Here is a 26,653-nt window from a genome sequence, read left to right on the forward strand (position 1 = left end):
GGGTTCAAGTGATTCTCATGCCTCAGCCTCCCAAGTAGCTGGGATTACAGGCACACGCCACCACACCTAGCTGATTTATGTATTTTTAGTAGAGATGAGGTTTCACTGTGTTGGCCAGGCTGGTTTCGAACTCCTGACCTCAGGTATCTGTCCACCTCGGCCTCCCAAAGTTGGGATTACAGGCGTGAGCCACAGTGCCTGGCCTTCAGACATCATAAATTATTATTCTGATTTTAAACTGTCTTGGGGAGAAGTTAGGAAAGCTGTAGCTGTGAATTGAAAATAGAACTTAACTTCTTTTTTTGGTATGATGGTATGATTAATGATTTTGAATAAGTTTTTCTGAGCCATTGTTTTCTTGATCAGTTTTTAAAATTAAAACTAAAATCGGCAAAGACTAAAGTTTTAAGAACAAGGATATAGACATAGAAATATATATTGTAAATATTTTAATAGAATAGAATTTTAGGAGCAATTCTTTGACTTTGAAGGAAACTTGTCACTGAATATTTGCTAACTTGATTTAACATACATGTAAATAATCAGTAATTTTTTTTATTTTTCAGAGAATGCAGAATCTATTGATCTTAAACAGTTTTTCGACCAACATTTTTCACATATATACTATGTGTTCTTTGAAAATTTTGTGACTATTGAAGCTAGTCTTAAACAGAAAGGTAAGATGCTAACATATATCTTGGCTTATGTTAATATTTCTAATAATTGTCATAAACATAACTTAAAGGCTCTTGGACATATTGTTTCACTTATTTTTGTCGGACAGCTTTTTGCTTTCCCTCTCACACTACTATCATAGGTTTAGTGATCTGTATTTTAAAGACAACTGATGGGTTAGTATTACTATCCTTATTACTTTACAATGGCTTTGAAGATTTGCTTTTTCACTGGTCAGGTTGATTTGTTCCCTCATTCTGCCTTCTTTGGTTCTGCCCTAGGAGCATATGTCACATTTGAGCAGTCATTTTCATATTTTCATTTTCAGAGCTTATTTGAAGTTCTTTATAATATGTCATGATTTGTTTCTAGACATAAATATGTAGAACCTAAATTTAATTACAGTACTCAAAAAAGTAAAGAGAGTGACTGTGATATTGTCTACACAATGAGTGGAATATGCTTTAAACATTTTACTAAATAATTGCTGGGAAAAAAAACCTTCATTCTTGAAATATTTTAAGTTCATTAAGTGATTGTTAACAATGAGGACAAAATGATATGTTTTAAATGTTTTCTTATAAAAATGTTTTAGGTCACAAGTCTCAAAGAGAGGAATTGGATGCTATACTTTTTATTTTTGAGGTAAGTGCTTCTGAATCTAACTTTCCCCTTTTTCAGAAATAATTTTTGGAACATACAAAGGAATATATTTAAATTATAAAACATGTAATGAAACACTCTGAATTTGCCAGCCTTTCTAAGAACTAAATCTAAATTTTTTAAATATGCCTGACTGAATCCTATACTTTTGAGGTACAATGTATTACTTTTTGGTACAGATATAACTATGTTTTTATACATTTGACGCCACAAAATTGGTATGATATTCAGTGTGTTTGCAAACAATGAAAATTTTAATTTGTCGAAGGTTTACTGAAATGGAAAATTTGTTTTTGTTTTAACTCCAAAACATTCTTACTTAAGAAGGTATATTCCTGTAACTTTTATGTGCCTAAGGGATTTATTGTTTCTTGGTTCACTGCTTTTCATCGCAAACTTGTTTAAAATAGTCTTAAATATTTTAAAAATTGTCATTTTACGTTAGATAGAAATGGGGCAAGTCTTTATAAATAAAAGTCAGGAAACATAGCTCATAGGTAAATGAACAAAATTTTGATGCTCTGCTAATTTTTTTTTAATTTTTAGCACACTTAAAAATTAAGACCCTTTTACCCTAACCCTTTTAAAATAACTCCTTGCTCTTTATTGTCTTTCAAAGTAAACAGATAAACAGTCATAGGAGTATTCTGATCTTCACTGAGAATTTCGAGACCTGTAGAAAGCCAGGAGTATGCATAGAAAATAATTTGGAAATCAGTTTCTGAAGATTGAGCTATTCTGTCTGGTGCTAATTAAAGATAATTCACTCTTGGCTATATGTGGTGGTTCAAAGTAATCCCTGCACTTTTGGGGGCTGAGGTGGGAGGTTCATTTGAGCTCAGGAGTTAGAGACCAGCCTGGGCAACACCGCAAGACCTAGTCTCTACTAAAAATCAAAAAAGTTCGCCATGCATGGTGGTGGCAGGCGCTTGTAGTGCTGGTGACTCAGGAGGCTGAGGTGGGAGGATCCCTTGAACCCAGGAGGTCAAAACTATAGTGTGCTCTGATTGTGCCACTGCACTCTTGGGCAAGAGAGTGAGGCTCTGTCTCAAAAATAATAATAATAATAATTCACTCTTTAGTATTTTGATGTAATTTAGAAGAATTTGAACAACCTCATTTATATGTCTCTTAGCTGTTGATTTGGTTACAGGGGGAAAAAAAAGAATTTTTTTTAAGAGTTCCAAACAGCAGTAATGCTGATGTTAGTATCTGTTCTGCAGTTAATTTTCATTAGTCGTGACCCCTGAGGAATTTGATTATATTACTTCCTGAAGTGTTTGCATGAACTGTTCACAAGGGGAATATTGAAACATAGATGCCTTGAGAAAGAATAAAAATATCCACAGAGAAAGCCAGCTAATGATTCTTGGAAAGTATTCCTTCAAATGTTTATGCTTGCCTTAGATTCAGAAAACTGAGATGATTGATTAGTTAATAGAAGCCCTTTTGGAGTATTCCTTATATGTAAAAATAACTATTTTTCTATATGTAATATATACTGATTATTTTCTGTTCCTTACCTAGAAATGTTTGTCTTTAATGGATCACTAAATTTTATTAGAAAAAAGGTCTGAGATACCAGGTTTTCATCTTTTGAAAAAAATCATTTGATTTTTGTGCTGACGTTCTTCTACTTATAGTAGGGGACCTCCACCTTTAGAAACTAATGATGAAAAAGAAATCATAAATAAAATTATTTCCTTCTTCTGGAATAAAAACCATCATTATGTAATGTTGATAATATGGTAGAGGATTTATATTCTGTGCAGTTTAGGGCACATGTAAATTCTTTAATCTTTTATTTACCATATAAAAAGATATAAGGGGTTAAATCTAAAGTATAATTATTAGTCATAATTCAGAAATGCTTTCAAATAGTTTACAAATTTGTCTTTTCAACTTTTCTATAAGTTTATCTCTTTCTATCCAAAAAAAATATAATTATGCAGTTGTTGGCCAGCTATGGGAGACATAGGGAGGACAAAGGTAAAAGTTTATGTGTCTCATGTGGGACCAGCATTTATCTGTGTAGAACTTTAAAATTTCTTTATCATCCTTTCATATGGGGTTTACTAAAGAAGATGATATCAACGAGAAGACAAGGAAGTATAAAATATGCATGTCATCGTTTGATCAGTAATATTATCAAGGCAGAGGTTTTGGAAATAGGCGTATTGAATTTGGAACCTCTGTTCTTTCACTTTCTAGTTTTGTAACCTAAGCGCACTACTTAAAATGAGATAAACCCTCCTTTTGGAAAGATTGCAAGGATTAATGCAAGGTATATTAATTAATATATCATATATAATAAAGTGCCTAGTGTTTGGCCCTTATAAGCATTCATTTAATGGTGTTCGAAATAATAGTAAGAACAGCAATAACAACAAACACACAAAAATGTCCTTCAGCAAGTGGATGAGTATTGAGAGCCCTGTTTAGCAGTAAGGTAGCTCTTGATTAAGAATAATCCACACAGGTATAATATTAAGGGAAATAAAAGGCAGAATTTTGAACATATTTGTGTAAAGATTTTATTACCAAGTAATTGAAACCTAAATATATTAGCTTAACTATAGGGCTCTTAAAATTTTAAATCCTGCTCTCTGTCTGGGTGCAGTGGCTCATGCTTGTAATCCCAGCACTTTTGAAGGTCAAGGCAAGAGGATTGTAAATACTCCATCTCCACAAAAATAATAAAAAAAAATTTAGCTGGGCGTGGTGGCACACACTTGTAGTCCTATTTGGGAGGCTGAGATGAGTGGATCACTTGAACCCATGAGTTTGTGGCTGCGGTGAATTATGATCACACCACTGCATTCCAGCCAGGGTGACAGGGTGAAACCACCACCTCTTAAAAAAAAAATTTGCTCTCATACCTATGTCCATCATAGTATCTAAGTACCTCTAGTTTCACATGATTAACTCAGTATAAATATTTGATGGGGTTCTCATGAAATCAAAATATTTTCTCTAGGATTGTCAAGGTAGGAGAAAGAACCATTAGAAGAAAGAGAAAATGTCACAAATATTAATATCTGAAAGAATTGAAACTCATCAGTGATATCCACAATATAGAAATTCTAGGAATTGCTAGACCTAGTGGTGTGTGCCTGTATTCCCACCTTCTTGGGAGGCTGAGGCAGGAGGATCGCTTGAGTCTGGGAGTTCAAGGCTGTGATGCACTATGATCATGCTTCTGAATAGCCAGTGCACTCCAGCCTGTGCAACATAGCAAGACTCTGTCTCTAAAGGGGGAAAAAAAGAAAATCTAGAAATAGTAAATAAGCATTTTAAATATATTAGAATTAGCATTTAATCATTAGGAAAACATATACCTTCTATATTATTGTAAAAGATGTATTTTGTTAATTTCTTGTTCCAAGTACTGGTTAGTGTTGCTTGTTGTTTTTTGAGGCTTTCAAATAGTGATCAGCATGCCAGTGCTAAAATAATGTCAGTACTATCAGATTAGCTCAGGGACTATTTTGTAGTTTTTTGTTTGTTTGTTTGTTTTGTTTTGTTTCGAAACAGAGTTTTGCTCTTACTGCCCAGGCTGGAGGGCAGTGGCGTGATCTCGGCTCACGGTAACCTCTGCCTCTTGGGTTCAAGCAATTCTCCTGCCTCAGCTTCCTGAGTAGCTGGGATTACAAGCGCCTGCCACCACACCTGGCTAATTTTTGTATTTTTAGTAGAGGCAGTTTCACCATGTTGGCCAGGCAGGTCTCGAACTCCTGACCTCAGGTGATCCACCCACCTCAGCCTCCCAAAGCGCTGGGATTACAGGTGTGAGCCACTGTGCCCGGCCTATTTTGTATTTGTTATATTTAGTGAGCCCTTTAATTTTTCACATTTTGCAGGATGTGAACTCATTACTTGGTTTTATTCTTTTCTTTTTTTCTCTTTATATTGATTTTTAGAAAATTTTACAACTTCTTCCAGAAAGAATTCATCAGCGATGGCAGTTTCATAGTATTGGTAAGTAATTCAAATATGTATTTCATATTTGAAACAAAGGATAATAATATGACAAATGTTCTTTAATGGGTTGTTAGTTGAAATGAATTAATAGGTGATGCTTTAGTAAAAAGAAAACAAAGAATACAAGAACAGATTGACCAGGAATATAAGAAAAATTATAGATGAAGGATTTGCAGTCAAAATGCCATACGAAATTTTTGGATCCACTGCTTCCTTTATTCTGATACATTAACAATGACGATAAAACGATAAAACAAAAAAGCAAGATTAGCATCAAGACAAATATCTCTGTGAATCAGAAATGGAAGAAAAATGCAAAGTGCCAAATAGAATGGACATTTGTGTTGTTTCTAGTTTATTTACTTATTGTTTGCTAGTTCTATTTGTTTTATTGTATATTCCTTTGGATTTTCTACTGTAGGGTTATATCGTCTGTGAATGAGTAGTTACTTTTTTTTTTAATCGGATGCCTTTAATTTCTTTTCTTTCTTTTCTGTTTATTGTGCCTCCAGTACAATATTGAATAAAAGTGGCAAGAAAAAGCAGACATTCTTGCATTATTCCTGATTTCAGGGAGAAAGATAATGGTCAGTCTTCACCATTATATGTGATTTTAACTGTAGTGTTTTTGTAGATGCCTTTTATCCAGCTGAAGAAGTTCTGTTTCTAGTTTGAGAGTTTTTAATCATAAATGTGCATTGTAGTTTGCCAAATGCTTTTTCTCCATCTATTGATGCGATCATTATCAGTGTCATTGGTGCTTTTGTCATTTATTCTATTAATATTATGTATTTTACTAATTGATTTTCAAGTGTTAAACCAACTTTCCATACCTGAGGTAAATCCTACTTACTTACTATTTATAGTCCTTTTTATTTGTTGCTTACTTCAGTTTGCCTCTCTGTTTATGAGGAGTATTGTACTGTAGTTTATTTTGTCAATCTTTATTTGGCTTTACTATTAAGATAGCTATAGAAGTTTAGAAGTGGTCCCTCTTCTGTTTTCTGAAAGAGTTTGTGAATGAGTGGTAGGTAACATTTTCTTCTTTAAATAGTTGATAAAATTCAAAAGTGGGACCATTTGTACTTGGACTTTTCTTTGTGATATTTGTAACTATTACTTCGATTTCTTTACTTGTTATAGGTTTATTCAGATTTTATATATCTCTTTGAGTCAGTTTGGTAATTTGTTTCTTTCTAGGAACAAATTTGTTAGTAGAAAGTTGTTCAAGTTATTCCTTATAGTAATCCTTTTAATTCCTATAGGGTCAATAGTGATGTCCCCTTTCATTCTTTTTTTTTTAATATTACATAAACTTTTTATTTATTTATTCTTTAATGGTTTCAACTTTATTTTTAGATTCAGGGGATACATGTGTGGGTTTGTTACATGTGTATATCTCATGATGCTGAGGTTTAGGGTATGATTGATCCTGTCACCCAGGTGGTGAGCATAGTACCTAATAGTTTGTTTTTCAACCCTTGTCCCTCTAGTACTTCCCAATGTCTGTTGTTGCCATTTTTACGTCCATGAGTACCCAGTGTTTAGCTCCTACTTACAAGTGAGAGTATATGATATTTGATTTTCTGTTCCCATGTTAATTTGCTTTAGAATAATAGCCTCCAGCTGTATCCATGTTGCTAAATGTTGCTACAGAGGACATGATTTCATTCTTTTTAATGGCTATATCCGCTTTCATCCTTGATTTTGGTAATTTATGTCTTCTCTCCTATTTTACTGGCCAGTCTAGCTATTTGTCATATTTGTTGATCTTTTCAAAGAACAAACTTTTGATATCATTGATTTTCTTTATACTTTTTCTGCTTTCTATTTTCTTGTTTTCCATTCTAGTCTTTGATATTTTATTTTATGTGTGTGTGTGTATATATTTATTTATGTATTTATGTATTTATTTATTTATTTTTTAAGACGGAGGTTCGCCCTTGTTGCCCAGGCTGGAGTACAATGGCACGATCTCGGCTCACCATAACCTCCGCCTCCCAGATTCAAGCGATCCTCCTGCCTCAGCCTCCTGAGCAGCTGGGATTACAGGCATGCACCACCACACCCGGCTTATTTTGTATTTTTAATAGAGATGGGGTTTCTGCATGTTGGTCAGGCTGATCATGAACTCCCGACCTCAGGTGATCCGCCCACCTCGGCCTCCCAAAGTGCTGGGATTAAAGACGTGAGCCACTGCACCCGACCTATTTATTTTTTATAGTACTGTATTTTTTTTTTAAGAGACAGGATCTTATTCAGTCACCCAGGCTGAAATGCAGTGCCACAATTGATCATGGTTCACTGAAGCCTTGAAATGGGCTTAAGCCATCCCTCCACTCAGCCTCTTAAGTAGCTGGGACCACAGATGTACACCACCAGGCCCAGCTCACTTTTTAAAATTATTTTTTGTAGGGACAGGGTCTTGCTTTGTTGCCCAGGCTGGTCTCAAACCTCTGGCTTCAAGCCATCCTCCTACCCCAACCTCCCAAAGTGCTGGGATTACAGGTGTGAGCCATCATACTCAACCTCTTTTATATTTTATAAAACATTCTGTGGCAGGCATGATGCCCCATGCCTGTCATCTCAGCACTTGGCAGAGGCTGAAAGAGGATGGTCACTTGAGGCCAGGAGTTTGAGCCCAGCTTGAGCAACATAGTGAGACTCTGTCTTTAAAGACAAAAAAAAATTTTTTTTAAGTTAGCCTCACTTGTTGGTATGTGCCTGTAGTCCCTGCTACTCAGGAGGCTGAGGCAGGAGGATCACTTAAGTCCAGAAATTCAAGGGTGCAGTAAGCTGTGATCACACTGCTACACTCCAGTTGGGGTGACAGAATGAGACAATCTCTAAAACATGAAAATAAGGACAGATGCGGTGGCTCATGCCTATAATCTCAGCACTTTGAGAGCCTGAGGCAGGTGGATCGCTTGCTCATTGGAGTTCGAGACCAGCCTGGGCAACATGGTGAAACCCCATCTCGGAAAAAAATACAAAAATTATCCAGACATGGTGACTCCTTCATGTAGTCCCAGCTCCTTGGGAGGCTGATTTGGGAAGATCATCTGAACTTGGTGAGGTCAAGACTGCAACGAGCCAAGATCATGCCACTGCACTTTAGCCTGAGTAAAAAAATGATACCCTGTCTCAACAATAAAAAAAAAATTTTTAATTAAAAAAGGGAGAAATTCTGCTTGCTTTGGGTTTAATTTACTCTTCTGTTTCTAGGTTTTTGTTTGTTTGTTTTTTGAGACAGAATCTTGCTCTGTCGCCCAGACTGGAGTGCAGTGGCGCTATCTTGGCTCGCTGCAACCTCTGCCTCTTGGGTTCAAGCGATTCTCCTGCCTCAGCCTCCTGACTAGCTGGGACTACAGGCACATGCCACCACGCCCGGCTAATTTTTGTAGTTTTAGTAGAGACAGGGTTTCACCATGTTGGCCAGGATGGTCTTGATCTCCTGACCTCGTGATCCACCCACCTCAGCCTCCCAAAGTGCTAGGATTACAGGTGTGAGTCACTGCGCCTGGCCCTGTTTCTAGTTTTTTAAGATGTAACCATAGAATATTAATCTGATAGCTTTCTTCTTTTCTGATATAGGTATTTAAAACTATAAATTTCCCTCTAAGCTTTGCCTTACATCCATCTCATAAATTTTAGTGTGTTGTGTTTTCATTTTCATTCAATTGAAAATATTTTTTCATGTCTTTTTTTATTTCTTCAACCCGTAACTTATTTAAGAGTGTTTTTATTTTTAAGCTCTTCAAATATTTGATGTTTCCACAAATTTTTTTGTCAACAGAAAAACTATTTTTGCATGATTTTAATCTTAAAGTTATTGAGTTGTTTTGTGGCCCAGAGTATAGGCTCTCTTGGAGAATGTTCCAGTGTGCTTGGAAAGAATGTATATTCTAGAGTCATTTAAAATATTAAATTTAGTTTTCAACATGGTATTCAATAAAAATTATTAAATTAATGTATGGCAATTATGTGATCATTGAAGAACAAGAAAGGACTTGAATGAATAAATGGAATTTTATGCAATATTCATGGGAAATAAACTTGATAGTATAAAGACAATTTTTAAAAATTTTGCATGATATATTTATCCCTACTGTATTAGACAGAGACTAAGTTTTCATTTTCAAGGACTGATGAACAATCCTCCATAAGTTCTTGAAGTTGAGTAACAGGAAATTTTACTTGTTTTTCAAACCGTTTGGCTACTGTAAGAAGCTGCTAGTCACAAAATGCATGTCCAGTAAACGGCAGTCCTATTGGCAACCCTTGGTTTGAGAGTGCAACAGGGTTACTCACTGCTGACAGTCCTGCCATGTTTACAGCTTGTGTAAAAATATCATCCTGGGCACTTCCTGTTCTGTGGTCTTCTTTGATGAACTCCAAGTATGGTACTGCCTCACTCAAGGTGGTGGGAGTTAGCATACTCCAAAGTTAAAAGCATTCACAAAAATCATTAGCAATGAGGCATCTCACTTTCTGTGCTTTGATGAAATAATTTTCATATTTTTATTTTAACAAGAAAACATTTCCTGAGAGAATTCTTCCTCTTACAAAATCATTGAACCCTTCTCGTCTGGTTGCAGCATACATGGCTTCAGTAGACACATCAGTGTCACATCTGTGACCATATTGTAGCCCATCAAATCTTGCTATACTCGATGCTGCTTCTGATGTGCACAATAAATGGTAGCAGACAATTGAATAAGTGATGTGAGAAAAGGATACTTCAATTACTTTGGCCCCCTCAGACTCAAAGAGGTCAGCAGCTTTGGACCAAAGAGACTGTACTTCACTTGATAATTCCAGTACAAGATATTCCTTTGGAACACCTATACGTAGTTTGCTCACATTTGTCAAACTGGGAAGCATGAATGGTTTAACAGGATCCTGTACTGTGGTAGAATCCTTAGGGTCATGTTCAGTCAGTACACCCAAGACAATTGCTGCATCATCCACACATCTGGTTAAGATTCCTTGCACATCCATCAAATTCTCCAGGGAAATGAGACCATGATTGGAAACTAAGCCATAGCTTGGTTTGAAACCAACAAGCCCACAGTAGGCAGCAGGATTTCTGGTCAGCCCTCCTGTATCTGATCCTAAAGCCGCATAGCATGTGAATGCCGATACGGCAACTGCACTCCCACCTGAGCGTCCTCCAGTTATCAGCCAGTCTGAATCTTCATTCTCAAAGTGGAGATTCTGCTTCCTCTTTTCTCTATATCGTTTTGAATAACTCCAGGGGTTTTTAACTGGTCGAAATATGCCTTCTGCATTTCCAGATCTCATAGCAAACTCATCTAAATTTGTTTTTCCATCAGTAGAGCTCCCTAATCCAACAACTTCGGAACTACTTTAGCATTACCTTTCAGCATATTTGATGCACATGTAAGACAGTAATTTTTGGCTGGGTGTAGTGGCTCACGCCTGTAATTCCAGCACTTTGAGAGGCCAAGGTGGGTGGATCACCTGAGCCCAGGAGTTTGAGACCAGCCTGGGTAACATGGCAGTACCCCAACTCTACAAAAAAATACAAAAATTAGCTGGATGTGGTAGTGTGCACCTGTGTTCCCAGCTACTGGGGAGGTGAGAGGATAACTTCAGACCAAGAGGCCAAGGCTGCAGTAAGCCATGATTGTGCCACTGCACTCCAGCCTGGGTGACAGAGCAAGAACCTGTCTCAAACAAGTAAATTTGTTAAGTATATATATAAATATCAATATCACACAATACTTATCAGTATTAAATATGTGTACCATGTATATCAAATATATATCATATATATCAAATATATATATATATACACACACGTAACAATTCTTAACATTCCTATAGGGATTTTTAAATGTAGCCTAACAAATTTATCTTAAAGTTTATATGTAAAATAAAAGCCAAAGCAATTTGGAAGAATAACAAGTCGGACCAAGAGGGTGTTGTTGTTGGCTATTTTCATGCCTGATAACAAGATAAATTATAAAGTTATACTAACAAAGGCAGTGTTACTGATGTAGGGATGGACAAGTGGATGAATAAAAAGGAACATGGAGATCAGCCAAAGACCTAAGCTTATGTATGGAAACTTGAAATATGATTGAGATGGCGTTTTAGTTCATTTGAACATCATAAACCCCGAAATAGTACTATACTTGGTTTTCCATTTGCGAAAAAACAAATTCTGTTCCACCCACAAGGAAATAAATTTCTGATAGATTTCAGGACCTACATGTGAAAAGCAACACATAAAAACTTTTTGAAGTGAGTATTTGGTTTATAATTTTAATGTAAGGAAGGATTTCTTTAGACATACAAAGAACACATAAGAAAGAAAAACATTGGCAAATTGATTATATTAAAATTTAAGGCCAGGCACGGTGTCTTATGCCTGTAATCTCAGCAGTTTGGGAGGCCAAGGTGGGCAGATCACTTGAGCTCAGGAGTTTGAGACCAGCCTGGGCAACATGACAAAACCCCTATCTCTACAAAAAATACAAAAATTATCCAGGCATGGTGGCATGTGCCTTTAGTCCCAGCTATCTGGGAGCTGAGGCGAGAGGATTACTTGAGCTCAGGAGTTTGAGACCAGCCTGGGCAACATGACAAAACCCCTATCTCTACAAAAAATACAAAAATTATCCAGGCATGGTGGCATGTGCCTTTAGTCCCAGCTATCTGGGAGCTGAGGCGAGAGGATTACTTGAGCTCAGGAGGTCAAGGCTGCAATGAGCCATGGTCATGCCACTGCACTCTAGCCTGGGTGACAGAGTGAGAACCTGTCTCAAAAAAAAAAAAAAATAAGTAAGTAAATAAAACTTATCTGCATCAGAAGATACCACCTCTCCACCCAACAAAAACATGATTGAATTGTTTGGGATAATGTGTTTTCAATTCATAGAAATAGACACAGAATTAGTAATACAGAAGGAACTCCATATGTGTATATATATATATATATATATATATATATATATATAAAGAAGGCCAGGTGTAGTGGCCCACACCTGTAATCCCAGCACTTTAGGAGGCCAAGGTGGGAGGATCACTTGAGGCCAGGAGTTCCAGACCAGCCTTGGCAACATAATGAGGCCCTCTACAAAAATTACAAAAATTAGCCAGACCTGGTGGTGCACATCTGTAGTCCCAGCTACTCAGGAGGCTAATGTGGGAGGATCACTTGAACCCAGGAGTTTGAGGCTGCAGTGATCTATGATTTCACCACTGTTCTCCAGCCTGAACAACAGAACAAGACCCTATCTCTTTAAAAAAAAAAAAAAAGACAACTAAATTGAAAATCGTACAAAGGATAAAACAAGGAAACCTTGAATGGCCAAATTAAAAGATGTTCAGTGTCACTAGGAAATATCAAATGAAAGCAACATTAAGATAGTTAACATACATCAGATTATCAAATATTAGAGGATCTGTCAATGTTTTGTGCTGCCAACAATATGGTACTAGAGCCCTCCCATATACTGCTGGTAGTACTGTTAATTGTCACAACTACTTTGGAGAGAATTATCTAATATTTGGTAAAGCTGAAAGTAATTTTATTCCTATATATATATATACCCCAGGGAAACTCAGGTGATTACAGGGAATCATGAACAAGAACTATTTATTATGGTACTCTTGGAATAGCAAAAATTTGAAAACAAACCAAATGTCTTAATATAAAGACGATAAATAAATTTTGGTATGTTCATATGGTGGAATAGTATGCACCTCTTAAAATGTATTAACTAGAGCTACATAAATAAGTATAGATAAATTTCTTAAGCTAATGTTGGATGTGAAAAGTAACTTATAAATGACTTTTTAAAAAAATAAATGACTTGTATGAAACAGTTTATATTATTTTTATGGACTTATAAATGTGTAGTAATAATATACAAATATTTTTTGAAATGATTAATACCAAAGCCTGGATAATGGTTCCCTCTGGGGAAGAAAGGAACAGTATGATTTGGGCCTCAGTGATACCTGTACAGTTAAGTAAAACATTGGAGATAATGCAGGTAAGTGAAATAAACATGGAGCTACGTGTAGATTTATTCATACTGAATGGTGGTCCTCTGCAGGTTTGTTCATGTTATTTTCAGTATTTTATTATAGGTTTGAAATATTTAATAATTTAAAAGAAAAAAGGAAATATTAATGACTTTTCAAAACTTAGAAAATTAGTATAATGGAAATATTTGTTAGGAAATATTACAGTTAAGGATGTTCATGTGGTTAACTAAATGAAAATTTTCTATAGTGGATTTCATTTGGATAGTGATAAAAGTATTTTATTTTATTCTTAGTCTAAATAAGAGATTTCTAATAGATTGTTGTGTTAAATGCAATTCCGGGCCTAGGTTTTGTTAATAAAATAAATCATGTTTAATTGCAATAAAGCATGTGTTGAAAAGGTGATTCTTTTTATATGCCCTTCTGATCCCAAGTATGGCCAGAAGGATATAAAGGTCACCAAGAATAATTTGGAGGTTGCCAAGGACTTATTTAAAAGTGTTTTCAAGTCCGACCGAGAACTCTGACATTTACAAATAGATAAGATGTGAATATTTAAAATCATATTTTCTTTTCAGGATTGATTTTAAAGAAACTACTTCACACAGGAAACTCCTTAAAGGTACAAGTATGTTTATTTTCCATGACTTTAAAAATACTGAGTAGAACATACATGCCACCTGTTAACACTTTTCCTACCTAAGCTTTTTCCTAAAGATTTTTGAATTGTCTTCGGTTTATTTAATTGAAGTGAGTTCCCTTAAAATGTAGCAAGAGGCTGGGTGTGGTGGCTCACGCCTGTAATCCCTGCGCTTTGGGAGGCTGAGGTGGGTGGATCACTTGAAGCCAGGAGTTCGAGACCAGCCTGGCCAACATAGTGAAATCCTGTCTCTACTAAAAATACAAAAATTAGCTGGGCATGGTGGCACGTGCCTGTACTCACAGCTACTTGGGCAGCTGAAGCAGGAGAATTGCTTGAACCCTGGAGGCGGAGGTTGCAGTGAGCTGAGATCACGCCACTGCACTCCAGCCTGGGCGACAGAGTGAGACTCTTATCTTAAAAACAAAAACAAAAACAAAACGTAGCAAGAGTTTGACAAACCATTCCAGGTTGACTGGGGACATTGAAAAAACTGTTGTACTTTGCCACTCAATGGACTCATTCACCAGCAATCTTTCCTCTTTATGGTCCCCAGAAGGAAAACATTATTTAGTCGTTCAACAGATTATTCTTCATTCCACCATAGCCACTATTAGATGTAGAGGGAAGTAGGGGAGATATACATATACGTATATATATAAACATTTTTGTTTCTTTTTCATTATGTCATTGTACTGTGGTAAAAGAAGCTGCCCATTCCGAAAATATCTTGCTGTAGGTTAGGTAAAGTAACATTATTACAGGTGCTTTTGGCATCATGGCTTGGGTATAAAAGTACAAAGGAATAAGCCTTCCTGTAGCTTTTCTCCCGTTATCTGGCTGAACCATGAAAGTGACAGCAGTTGAATACCTTTGACAGTGGCATGAACAAGCTCTGGTGAGGTAATTTACAAAGCTATCAGTGAGGTTAGGTTAGTGGAAGACTAACTGTTTTGCTTGTCAGAGATTGAATTTTCCTCTATTTCTCTTTTACTGTTTTTATGCTGAGAGAATGTTCATTAATCAGTTAAAATATTTATTGTCTTCTGTGTACAGGGTATTGTTTTAGATGCTTTAACAGAGTAGAACAAAGTTGCTATCTTGGAGCTTAGAATCAAATAATAAGTAAATGAGATAATTTCAGAGAGGTTTTAAATAATTTTTATTTAAATTAAATCATTTTATTTTTAATAATTTAATCGTAACTTAATAATTTCAGAGCTTTTCAGGGGCAAGAACATTGAATTCGCAGTGCGCCAGGATCCCCATAACCATTCCTCCTTTTACCAAACTCATTCTCACCACTAACAGTCATTGTTCTCTCTCTTCTTGCTTCTTAGTTTAGACTAGTGGTGATGGGAGGTAGGCAAGGAGGGAAGTAGACAAGAAAGAAATGATTTTCTAGTTTTTATAAATGGAACTTATAGAATGAAAATTACCTGATGGCTTTAAATAGAGAACAAGTTCATTCTATACTTGTTAAAAATCCATGCATTTATATTTCCAAATAATGATTTCAGTAGATGCTGTCTCTCTCCTCCTCCTCAACTTCCCCTTCCTTCCCTGCCCTGCCTCTCGAAAGTATCATTCTGTTGTCATCATCTAGAGAACTTTGTTTTTCAAAGGAAGAAAGTATTTCCATTATAAATAAAAATACTGTCTATTTTCATTTTATTTTATTTTAGATTAGGCGGGAAGGTGTTCGTCTTTTCTTACTATGGTTGCAAGCTCTTCAGAATAACTGTAGCAAAGAACAGCTCTGGATGTTTTCATGCTTAATCCCTGGATTTTCAGCACCACAGTCTGAACATGGACCTCGAACTTTAGATAATCTCATTAATCCTTCACTCAACCTTCAAGAAAGTAAGATTCATAGGATGTTATCTGTCAGTGTGTTTAAGCTTTCTATGTAGTCGCTTAGTGTATTTTTTCAAATGTCTGTGCATTCATTAACTGGGTAATCCAAGGCAATGCTTTAAAACATAGCTTTTATTATTATTCAGGTATGGTGAAGTCAGCAGATCAAGAAAGCTGTTGAAATAATAGTTTGTTACTCACAGTTCCCAAGAGGAAGGGGCATGCCATGCCACAAGGGCTACGTGGGGGAAGCACCAGAGTTGGTCAGGAGGCAGAGGGAACAGGGAAAAACATGGGCAAGAGTCTTTATTATGATTTCTATGGGAAGAAACAGGCAACCCAGTTTAAGCAAGTTTAGGATTAGCTAGTTTGAATAATTCCAGTGGGCTGTAGGGCGTTAAGAGTTGTCCCTAGTTGTCTGGTACCCAGCCCTTTTGTAATTAGGACAGAGGAGCAGTCACCCTGAATGTGAGCGTGGAGGAGGTGGTAGCGGTGTGGGCTCTGGATTGGTTGGTTTGAATATGAAAGGCATGCTCACAGGCTAGTCACTTACTGTCTCTAGGAACTGGCTAGCCCTGGGAAGGACATATTCACTCTGGAGTCAGTAAAACCCCAGAGGTATAAGCATCAAAAACCTATGGTTAATACAGATCATTTAACATTTTTCATTAATTATTACATATCACCTTGTATCCTGGAGTTAATTTGGATGTACATTGAAGTACAAATGTGTTTTATTTTGTCCATTAGATGACTGTGAAAATGTTATATGTAAATTGAATTGTTATAAATTTTCATAAATAGTATTGCTATTTAAAAGTTTATAATTTCAGTAATGTTTAATTTTTGCTTTCATTCATTAATGAGTCTTTGTGCTTTTTACCTTAACTTTTTCTAATATTCCTTTCTTTTTTTTTTTTTTTGTTTTTTTGAGACAGAATCTCACTCTGTCGCCCAGGCTGGAGTGCAGTGGCGTGGCCTTGGCTCACTGCAACCTCCGCCTCCTGGGTTTAAGCAATTCTTCTGCCTCAGCCTCCCGAGTAGCTGGGACTACAGGTGTGTGCCACCATGCCCAGCTAATTGTTTTGTATTTTTAGTAGAGACAAGGTTTTGCCATGTTGGCCAAGCTGGTCTCGAACTCCTAACCTCAAGTGATTGGTCCGCCTCGGCCTCCCAAAGTGCTGAGATTACAGACATGAGCCACCACACCTGGCCAGATTTTTCTAATATTCAATTTTATTTTTTTTTTACTTCTTTAATTCTCATCTTCGTGTATGAATCCTGTTATTTAAATAAGTTAAAGTGATTTCTTTATTCTTTCACGAGCAAACATTGTCATATACAGTGCTACATTAGTCAGCCAGGGCTGCAATAACCAGACTGGGTGGCTTAAATAACAGCCAGTTGGACCCATTCACATGATCTCATGTAACTTTACCTCCTTAAAGGCCCTGTCTCCAAGTGCAACCACATTGGGGGTTAGGTTTTCAACATATGAATTTTCGGAGTACATAGTTCAATCCAGAGCAAGTACTCTGTTAGGTACTACCTCTTATTTATAATTTTTATTTCTATAAATTTAGGTTTTGTGGTAAAGCAAAACTATATTTGTAGAACAAAATTTTAGAATCAGTACCAAGCTGGCATAAAATGTATTAATGAGCCACTTCAAATAGGCTACATATGCGTGCTTATTTACATTATATGTTATTTTGAAGTTTTCTGTTTTGTTTTGTTTTGTTCTTGAGTGAGACAGGGTCCTGCTTTGTTGCCTATGCTGTAGCACAGTCCCATGATCAGCTCACTGTGACCTCAAACTCTTGGGCTCAAGTCGGTAGCTGGGACTACAGGCACATGCCACCCACCACACCTGGCTCATTTTTAAATTTTTTGTAGAGATGGGGTCTTGCTATGTTGCCTGGCTGGTCTTAAACTCCTAAAGTCAAGCAGTCCTCCCACCTTAACCTCCCAAAATGTTGGGATCACAGGTGTCAGCCACTATGTCTGGTCTACTTAACAGATGTTCTATAAGCATTTTTTCCTCTGCCTCTCATTATAGAGAGGTTTTCTTTCATCACTCTTTTTTAAGAGATAAGGTCTCAAAGCTACGTTGCCCAGATTAGAGTGCAGTGGCTATTCACAGGTGCGATCATAATGCACTGTAGCCTTGAACTCTTGGGCTCAAACAATCCTCCAGCCTCAGCCTTCCCGAGTAGCTGGGACTACAGATGCATACCACCACACCCACTCTTTCATCAGTGTTTTTGTGGATGACTTTAAAAATAATTGTTATTCATTTTAAATATATTTGTGACTGACTTCTGCCCCTTCTCTTTTTAAGAATAGAAGTTTTGCTTCTTAGTCTATAAGATGTGGAAAATATGAAGTCTCTGTATACTCCCCAGCAGAGACTAAGACGTCTTTATGGGAAGAGTGGATTTTAAGGGGATTTTTATAGCTTCACAAAATAAAGCTTTCATAAAGTGTGTTCTTCTGTATAATGACAGTGGTCCAGGAAGTCCAGAGTACAGATGATAAAGTTTGTATTTTCTTCTTTTCTTTTTTTTTTCATTTTTTTTTTGGTTTTGGTTTTGGTTTTTGTCTTTTTTTGAGACGGAGTCTTGCTCTGTTGCCCAGGCTGGAGTGCAATGGTGCGATCTCGGCTCACTGCAACCTCTGCCACCCAGTACAGGCGATTCTCGTGCTCCAAAGTAGCTGAGATTACAGGCGCGTGCCACCACGCCAGGCTAATTTTTTGTATTTTTAGTAGAGATGGGGTTTCACCATGTTGGCCGAGGCCAGTCTCAAACTCCTGACCTCAGATGATCCACCCACCTCGGCCTCCCAAAGTGTTGGGATTATAGGCATGAGCCACTGTGCCCGGCCTAAAGTTTGTATTTTTAAAGAATAATTTTTTAAAATGAGTGGCAGAATAACATACCATGTATTATTTAAAAACTGAAATCTACCTCTTTTGTGAGCTCGTTGGTTGATATTTACTGAGAGTCAGGTTTAGGGACCTACATGTGTTTACCAGGTACTAATTGTTCAGCTTAGGAAATATTTAAGAGAATTCAGCTAGCTGTGGGCTGACTTTCTTGCATTTGCATTTGTTATAATGAAGTTTTCTGAACATCTGAAAGGTAAAAAATATAAAACTTTCTTATTTTGTAAGTGTTAACAGATTGGTACTTTGATAAATAAGTGCATTATTACTAATGTTTGTCATCTTATGGAATTTTTGTAACGGGCAGTCTTCATGTGAATTTGAAATTACCAGAAGTTCTTTCTCAACTGAGATGTTACATACTTGTAATCACTGTGTTATTTGTCTGTCCATGCCTTTGTCACATTCTCTCAATCAAGGGTTCACAGAACAGCTGATTGTTAAAATTTGTGGCCAGGCATGGTGGCTCACACCTGTAATCCTAGCACTTTGGGAGGCCGAGGCGGGCAGATCACCTGAGATCAGGAATTCAAGACCAGCCTGGCCAACATGGTGAAACCCCATCTACTAAAAATACAAAAATTAGCTGGGCATGGTGGCAGGAGCCTGTAATCCCAGCTATCTGGGAGGCTGAGGCAGGAGAATCACTTGAACCTGGGAGGCGGAGGTTGCAGTGAGCTGAGATCGTGCCATTGCACTCCAGCCTGGGTAACAGAGTGAGACTCTGTCTCAAAAAAAAAAAAAAGTAATAATAATAATAAATAAATAAAATGAAATTTATTGTTGTGATCAACTGTCAGGGATGATCTTAAGATTTATTTCAAGGATCAGTCATCAGAAGGTTTTCAAGCAATTTTCATTGCATACACATTTTGCAGTTAAAGTTTATTTGGTTATATTATTGTTTTATTAAATTTGTTTTGTAACTATATATTGGATAGCTCAAGTCACTATAGAAGAAATCACTCCTCTTGTCCCCCCACAATCAGGAGATAAAGGGCAAGAAAATCTCACAAGCTATTTTCTTGAAGCACTTCTAAAATACATAGTAATTCAGGTACTTGTTATCTTCTTTGATATCACACTCCTTACTATCCTATATGGGTGATTCCCTTTTCTCTCTCTTACCATTATTCTGTCATAGTAGATATTTGCTTATTTTCTTTTTGTCAGGGAGGTTGGAGGGAAAGGGTCAGTGGCTTGCTTTTACTTAGCTTTAGCTTTTAAGCTTTTACAAGTGTAATCAAGGAAGTGATGGTGGTGGGGGATATTTCTTACACTTCTCGTGTAAACTCGAGTTTTAGATTCTTCTTTGGAGTAAAATAGACTCTTCACTCTTTACAAGGGTATTCCTGAGTTAAAAAAATTCTCTCTTCGTGTTTTTTCCCTGTATCCCTCTATTCATCCTTGGCTGCCACAATAAAAAAGACAGAAAGTACAAGGACATGTTTTTCTTGCATCTGTAGTGGAAATCTTAGCAGCAGACAGTAACTGCTCCAGGTCTGTCACATAGTCGATGCATATAGTTGCTTATTTTCTTGAAGAAGAAGTGACAAATTTTTGCTATTGAAAATATGTTAATATCTCTTTCTCAAATCATTGGAGGGATGATGACACTCTTAGGAATCTAGAGAGGGACATTTTTGTAGACTCTTTGCCTATACCTTCTTACGTGAGACAGTTGCGCTTATTTTCTAATCCTTTCATTTGTGATCAGCAGTTGTGATACTTCAAATGAAAAGCTGAAAATTGTTTGATTTAGGAATCAGTCTGCCAGTATGTAACAACTAGGGAGGTGGGCTGCAGGATAATGATTAGGAAAAATGTAATTTACACTTAAACCTGTTTGTACCTTTTGAATTTCTACGTGCATGTATTTTGCAAGGTAACCTATTCACCTTTAGATATAAAATGTGCATACCCTGATTGACTGATGAAAATGCTTTTATTTGCACATTTCTTATAATGGCTCCAAACACAAAAATTCCTCATACCTCAGAAACAAACATTATAAAGTTAATTTGGACCCTAAACTAGATTGCCAGAGTTTGAACCCTGATTGCACATTTTACTAATAGTGTGGCCATTGACAAATTACTTAATAACCACTTAGCGTTTCTGTGTCCTTATTTGCGAAATAGAGATAAAAATAATACCATTTTGATGTTTGAGGCCTAAATAGTGCAAAGTGCTTAGAATAAAGTAATGCACAGCACACCATAAGTGTTCTGTAGTGGGCAGATGTTATGATCATCATTGTTACTACTACGTTTTCTTTAAAAAATACTTTTGTACTTCATATAGATTTTAAATATTGCTTTACTGATTTATTGAGCTATAATTGATACACAATAAACTGCAATATTTGAAATTTACATTTTAATGAATTTTATTACTTGTATACATCCATGAAACCTTTACAATTAATGTATATATTTACCACCTCTAGGCATTTTCTTGGATCTTTGTTTGCTTTGTTTTTTTGTTTGTTTGAGACAAGGTCTTGGTCTGTCACCCAGGCTGGAGTACAGTGGCCCAATTATGGCTTACTGCAGCCTCAACCTCCTGGGCTGAAGTGATCCTGCCACCTCAACCTCCCAAGTAGCTGGGACTACAGACCACCGAGCCTGGCAAATTAAAACTTTTTTTTTTTTATTTTGTTAGAGAGAGATAAGGTCTCACTGTGTTGCCCAGGCTCGTCTCAAACTCCTGAGCTCAAGTGATCCTCCCACCTTGGCCTCCCAAAATGCTGTGATTATAGGCGTGAGCCACCATGCCCGTTGGATCCCTTTGTAATTCATCCCCTTGAATTCTCACACCACCCTTTTATCCTTAGACATCCATTGATCTGTTTTTTGTCATTATAGAGTAGTTTGTGTTTTCCATAGTTTTATGTAAATATAATCATAGGATACATACTTTTTTTTGGTCTTGCTTTGTTTTCTGTTTGATTATTTGGAGAATTGTCTATCTTTTATGTGTCAGTAGTTTGCTCCTTTTATAGCATTCCATTGTAGGGGATGCACCAGTTTAGCCAGTTATTTGTTCATGGTTATTTGAGTGGTCTCTAATTTTTGGCTATTTAAAGTAAAACTGCTGTGAATATTGGTAAACAAGTTTTTGTGTGGACATATAGCAGTAGAATGGCTGGGTCAAATAGTAGGGATATATATTGACTATTTAAGAAACTACCAAGCTGTTTTCCAAATGACTACCTTTTTATATTCCACCAGCACTATGTAAGACTTACACAATTGCTTCACATCCTCGCCAACATTGGCACGGTCAATTTGTAATTTTAGCCATTCTAGTGAATGTGTAGTGATATCTCATTATGGTTTTAATTTGTATTTCCCTAACAGCTAATGGTATGTTGAATATCTTTTTATGTGCTTATTTTTCATCTATATATCTTGGGTGAAGTGTCTGTTCACTTTTTTTGCCCATTTTTAAATTGGCTTGTCTTATTAAGTTTAAGCTTTTTATATGTTTTAGAAAGAAGTCCTTAGTCAGATGTATGTTTTGCAAATATTTTCTCCCAGTAGCTCGTCTTTCCATTTTCATAGTCTTTTTAGAAGCTTTTTATTTTGATGAAGTCCACTATACCACTTTTTTAATGGATCTGACTTTCTGAATTGTTTCTAATCTTTGCCTAATCAAATGTCACAAAGATATTCTCTTACGTTTTCTTCTTGAAGTTTTATAGTTTTATGTTTTACATTAAGGTCTGTGGTCCATTTTGAGCTAATTCTGATGTATGAGCAATGTTGGCTTTAATCCTTTGATTAAGGTAGCATCTGCCAGGCTTTTCCAGTGTAATATCAGTAAGTATTACACTAGAAAATCAACAAGTATTTTGTGGGGAAGTACTGTATTACTACCTAAATATCCCCTTTCTTATAGAAATTTCACACGTTTTAGCATCCATTGAAGGCTTTTGACTTTGTAATTATGAGGGTTAACAAATGGTAATTTTTAAAAAACAGCTTTATTGAGATAGGATGCACATTTCATATAGTTCACTCACTTAAAACGTACAGTTCAGTGTGTTTTAAGTATATTCACAGGGTTACACAGCCATTACAGTATAATTTTAGTACTAATAAGAAACCTCATACCCCTTAGGAGTCAGTCCTCTTACCACCAACCCTTCCATCCCCACCCCTAGGCAAACATGAACTGATTTTCTGTCTCTATATATTTGCCTATTCTGGACATTTCATGTTAATAGGATCATACAATATGTAGTCTTTATTGACTAGCTTCTTTTACTTAGCAAATGTTTTCAAGGTGTATCCATGTAGTAGCACGTATCGATACTTCATTTTTATTGCGCTGAATAATATTATGTTGTATACATATACAGTATTTTGTTTATCTGTTCATCAGCCGATGAGTATTTGAGTTGTTTCTACTTTTTGGCCAACTGGTGATATTAATTCCATCATTACTTCTACATTCAAGAGTTGGCTACATAGTGTAGGAAAAAGCTTTCTCCCCTCCCCGTTTGTTTACTTACTTATCTCAACATGGATTTATGCATTCCTGTGAATTCATGTGTTAATATTTACTACAGTTACCAATTTTGATGCTCAGGTTGTCCTAAATTTGTCTAGTGGAAGTTCCTTCAAGCTGAATCCTATGCCTTTGAATTGTTTCCATCATTGTCTGAGCACTTCCTTACTTCCTGGCACCACAAGATACTCCAAGCTCATCTGGTACCTTCCTTGCCCACTCTGGAATCTGCTGCTTCTCTAAGGAGCTGTCATTCATTTTAATGAAGAATTGTATTCACAGACACAGACACACACAAATCCATGTTTCTGTCTGTCTGCCTGTCTATCTATCTATCATAATGTTAATTCATACCCATTTTCCAGATTTTAGTCTAGTACCACAGGGTTCATTCTGGTTTCTTCCTTTCCATATTTATAACTCTCACCTGTCAATGAGAAATGTGGCTCATATTATTCTCAGTATATATACTTATTTAATCAGTCCCCTTTGTGTATAATCAATCTCCCGTTGCCACCATTGCCCTCCTCTGCAGACATTCTCCTTAACTTGATTGGGTTCCAGTACCCTACTCTGGGCCTTTGCCAACCACCTGCTTGGATGTCTTCGTCACCTTCTTAGAGTTCTCATACCCTATATTGTACTGCTGTATCTCTTTCTGTCCTCACTTCTCCCACTTCATGGACACTCTCCTCATGCCTCTCAGACTGTGAGTCCCCACTGGGTTACTGCCTCTGCTGTACCCCCTTTATGGATGCCCTGCGTCCTGTGCTCAGGCTCTGATCATCTGCACTTGACTGCTGCTACTGCTTACATACACACACCACTGCCACATATGCTTATGTATTTTGTATGGTTTTTTAGGCTGAATTATTCAGGAAGAGGTAAAAGGGAAAGAACTTTAATATTTTTGTCATTAGTAGAGCCAACTTTTGTGTAATTTTCATAGTTTTTTGAATCATACTTCTAAGTTTTTTTAAAAATATACATAATGTACTTGTTTGACATTAAACCAATTTAAAAGATTTGTCCTTACGCTAGGTATCATGATCTTTAGTGTTAACAGTTCAGTGTATTGCAACCTTTTATAAGCTTGTTCATAATTGCTAATACTTGCATTTAAGGGATTCTTTCTTCTGGAATGATTCTAATTATATAATTTATTTTTAGGTAAAAAGTTTAGAATGGAAGAACAAAGAAAACCAAGAAAGGGGATTTTCATTTTTGTTTTCACATTTTAAGAAATGTTACTTGCCTTATATTTTTCCAAACATCTGTAAGGAAAACAGTTTATATCATCCTATACTTGGTAGGTAATGTTTGGAATTTTCTGAAAGATCACACTTAAGAGTAAAATAATCTCTCACTGTAAAGTTGGCATTTGTTACTGCAGGAAACTGATCATATTTAATACTTGTATTGGTTGGTATAGATATGATACCTAGATTCATACTGAAAGCAGATTTATATTAATAGGAAATTTTCAATGAGAATGAGTTTTTTTGTTGTTGTTGTTGTTTTTTAAGAGACAGGGACTCGCTCTGTCACCCAGGAGGCTGGAGTGCAATGGCATGATTATAGCTTACTGCAGCCTTGAACTGCTGAGCTCAGGCGATCCTACCATCTTAGCCTCCCCAGTAGCTAGGACAACAGTCATGCACCACCACATCTGGCTAATTTTTTTTTTTTTTTTAGAGATGGGATCTCCCTATGTTGCCCAGGCTGGTCTTGAACTCCTGGCTTCAAGTGATCCTCCTGCCTTAGCCTCCCAAAGTGCTGGGATTATAAGCATGAGCCACCACACCCAGCCAACAATGAACAGATTTTTAAAAAACTTGTTCTCTGGATCTTATCAATTATAAAAGTTAGCCCACCAGAAATATTTACGATTGTAAATTAAACTGAATTCTTGTTTGGCATGATCCTTAGACTATATTATAAATTTTCTTTTTAAGGTCCCCCCATATGGGAGTTCAATCAAGTATTAGTCTTATTCAAATTCTGTGTGAATAATTACATAGCCATGTTTCATCCAGTATTTATATAGGTTGGTGCAAAAGTAATGGCAGTTTTTGCAATTACTTTTAATAATTATTGTGCCAACATATCTCTTGGAACCTTGAGCCTAGAGCCTTGTGTACAAATCCTGGGTTAGAAGCATATCTCTGCCATATGTAGAAGGTATTGGTAGTCCGTAGGTAAATTGTCTCTTTCCCAGAAAGATGTTCCTAATACCAAGTTTAGGCAACTAACAGGCTCAGGTAAAACCTCATATTTTGTATGACTTCAAAATATGTGTTTCAGTGTTAGGTTAATTGAAGTGAGCTCTTATTTATTTTAAATGGTTCTGGAAGCTTCTTTGTACTTATGTAGGTTCATTGAACTTTTTGATATTTTGTAAAAATACATGTTTCCATATATCATCCTGGTATATATGGTTCACTCTTCTGAGTTCCATGCAAACATCTGGCAAATTCTGAAATGTCATTTTTGTGCTAAAGCTACTTCTAAAACCAGAGTAGCATAACAATATTTTCTCAGATATTTAAAAATGTAGGTTTTTTCTAAACATAATTTCTTTCTTATTTTGGTTTTCATTTTCCTTTTATTTTGCACAGACATCCCACAGATGAGACCAAAGCCACATTATGTCATGATAAAGAAAGATGCTGAAACCAATGAAGCAATCTATTGTACAAAGGAGCCTTTCATTAAAGCTCGTGTTATTGTCATTCGTTGGCTGGTTTCTTTCTGGCTGAAGCCAAAACCACATACAGGACCTCATATTCCTGGGATGGAAGGTGAAGTCTTGCCAAAGAATATTCAGGTAATGCAGAAATGAGGCAGGCTTGTTAAAGTTAGAAATGGCTTTTGAGATTTAGTCCATTGATTTCAATTGCCTTAGGTGGAGAGTACACTTAAATAATAGTGCTATTTTATTTGTATAAATATATTTTGTAAATGCAAATTTTATAGAATTAATAAGTTTCTTAAGAAATGAAATGGGAAGTATGGAAGATAATTTCATTAGTATGTCAGTCTCAGCTTCTTATTTCTATATTTTAATTATACAATACTAAAAATATTCTTTATTGTACAGATAAATCTTACAAGTGAAAAGAACTGTGATCAAATGGTAGGACCTTGATGGCCCTTTTTAATTTGGGGACATTCACAAAATGCAGATTAAAAGACCTATTCACACCCCCTTCCCCCCTTTTTCAACAAAGACGCCAAGTCTAGAAATGTGATATAAAATTAAAAAGCAATACAGTAGAGGAACTAATATTTCAAACTGTTGTTTTGGATTTGACAGTTTACTTTTTTCTCATACTTCTTTTTTATTTTCTATT

At 36.2% G+C, this 26,653-nt stretch overlaps 1 protein-coding gene, 1 long non-coding RNA gene and 1 pseudogene across 4 annotated transcripts in view; 2 read left to right on the forward strand and 1 right to left on the reverse strand.

Moving 5' to 3' along the window:
* The first annotated feature begins 637 nt into the window (after positions 1 to 637).
* On the forward strand, positions 638 to 3,575 carry LOC115834033. Its single transcript, XR_004029175.1, has 3 exons — positions 638 to 677; positions 1,271 to 1,320; positions 3,550 to 3,575. It is a non-coding gene; the product is annotated as an uncharacterized LOC115834033 (long non-coding RNA).
* A 5,492-nt stretch (positions 3,576 to 9,067) lies between these two features.
* Positions 9,068 to 10,799, reverse strand: LOC115834032 (annotated as a pseudogene). Its single transcript, XR_004029174.1, has one exon. The product of XR_004029174.1 is annotated as a glutamyl-tRNA(Gln) amidotransferase subunit A, mitochondrial pseudogene (transcript).
* Positions 10,800 to 13,239: 2,440 nt separating this feature from the next.
* The window catches only part of LOC100601033 (ral GTPase-activating protein subunit alpha-1-like), a 75,464-nt gene continuing 62,050 nt past the window's right edge, over positions 13,240 to 26,653 (forward strand). Inside the window, exons 1-6 of one of the 2 annotated variants that reach the window (XM_030808814.1) lie at positions 13,240 to 13,346; positions 13,920 to 13,963; positions 15,667 to 15,844; positions 19,727 to 19,842; positions 24,471 to 24,609; positions 25,919 to 26,127. In XM_030808814.1, coding sequence (XP_030664674.1) covers positions 15,745 to 15,844; positions 19,727 to 19,842; positions 24,471 to 24,609; positions 25,919 to 26,127 — 564 coding nt within the window. In that variant the 5' untranslated portion in view covers positions 13,240 to 13,346; positions 13,920 to 13,963; positions 15,667 to 15,744. Of the gene's footprint in view, positions 13,347 to 13,919; positions 13,964 to 15,666; positions 15,845 to 19,726; positions 19,843 to 24,470; positions 24,610 to 25,918; positions 26,128 to 26,653 lie in introns of those variants that run through there. The other variant, XM_030808813.1, reaches the window with a different exon arrangement.

This window comes from Nomascus leucogenys, unplaced genomic scaffold (genome assembly GCF_006542625.1).
Source record: "Nomascus leucogenys isolate Asia unplaced genomic scaffold, Asia_NLE_v1 000608F_170813_qpd_obj, whole genome shotgun sequence".
NCBI lineage: Eukaryota > Metazoa > Chordata > Mammalia > Primates > Hylobatidae > Nomascus > Nomascus leucogenys.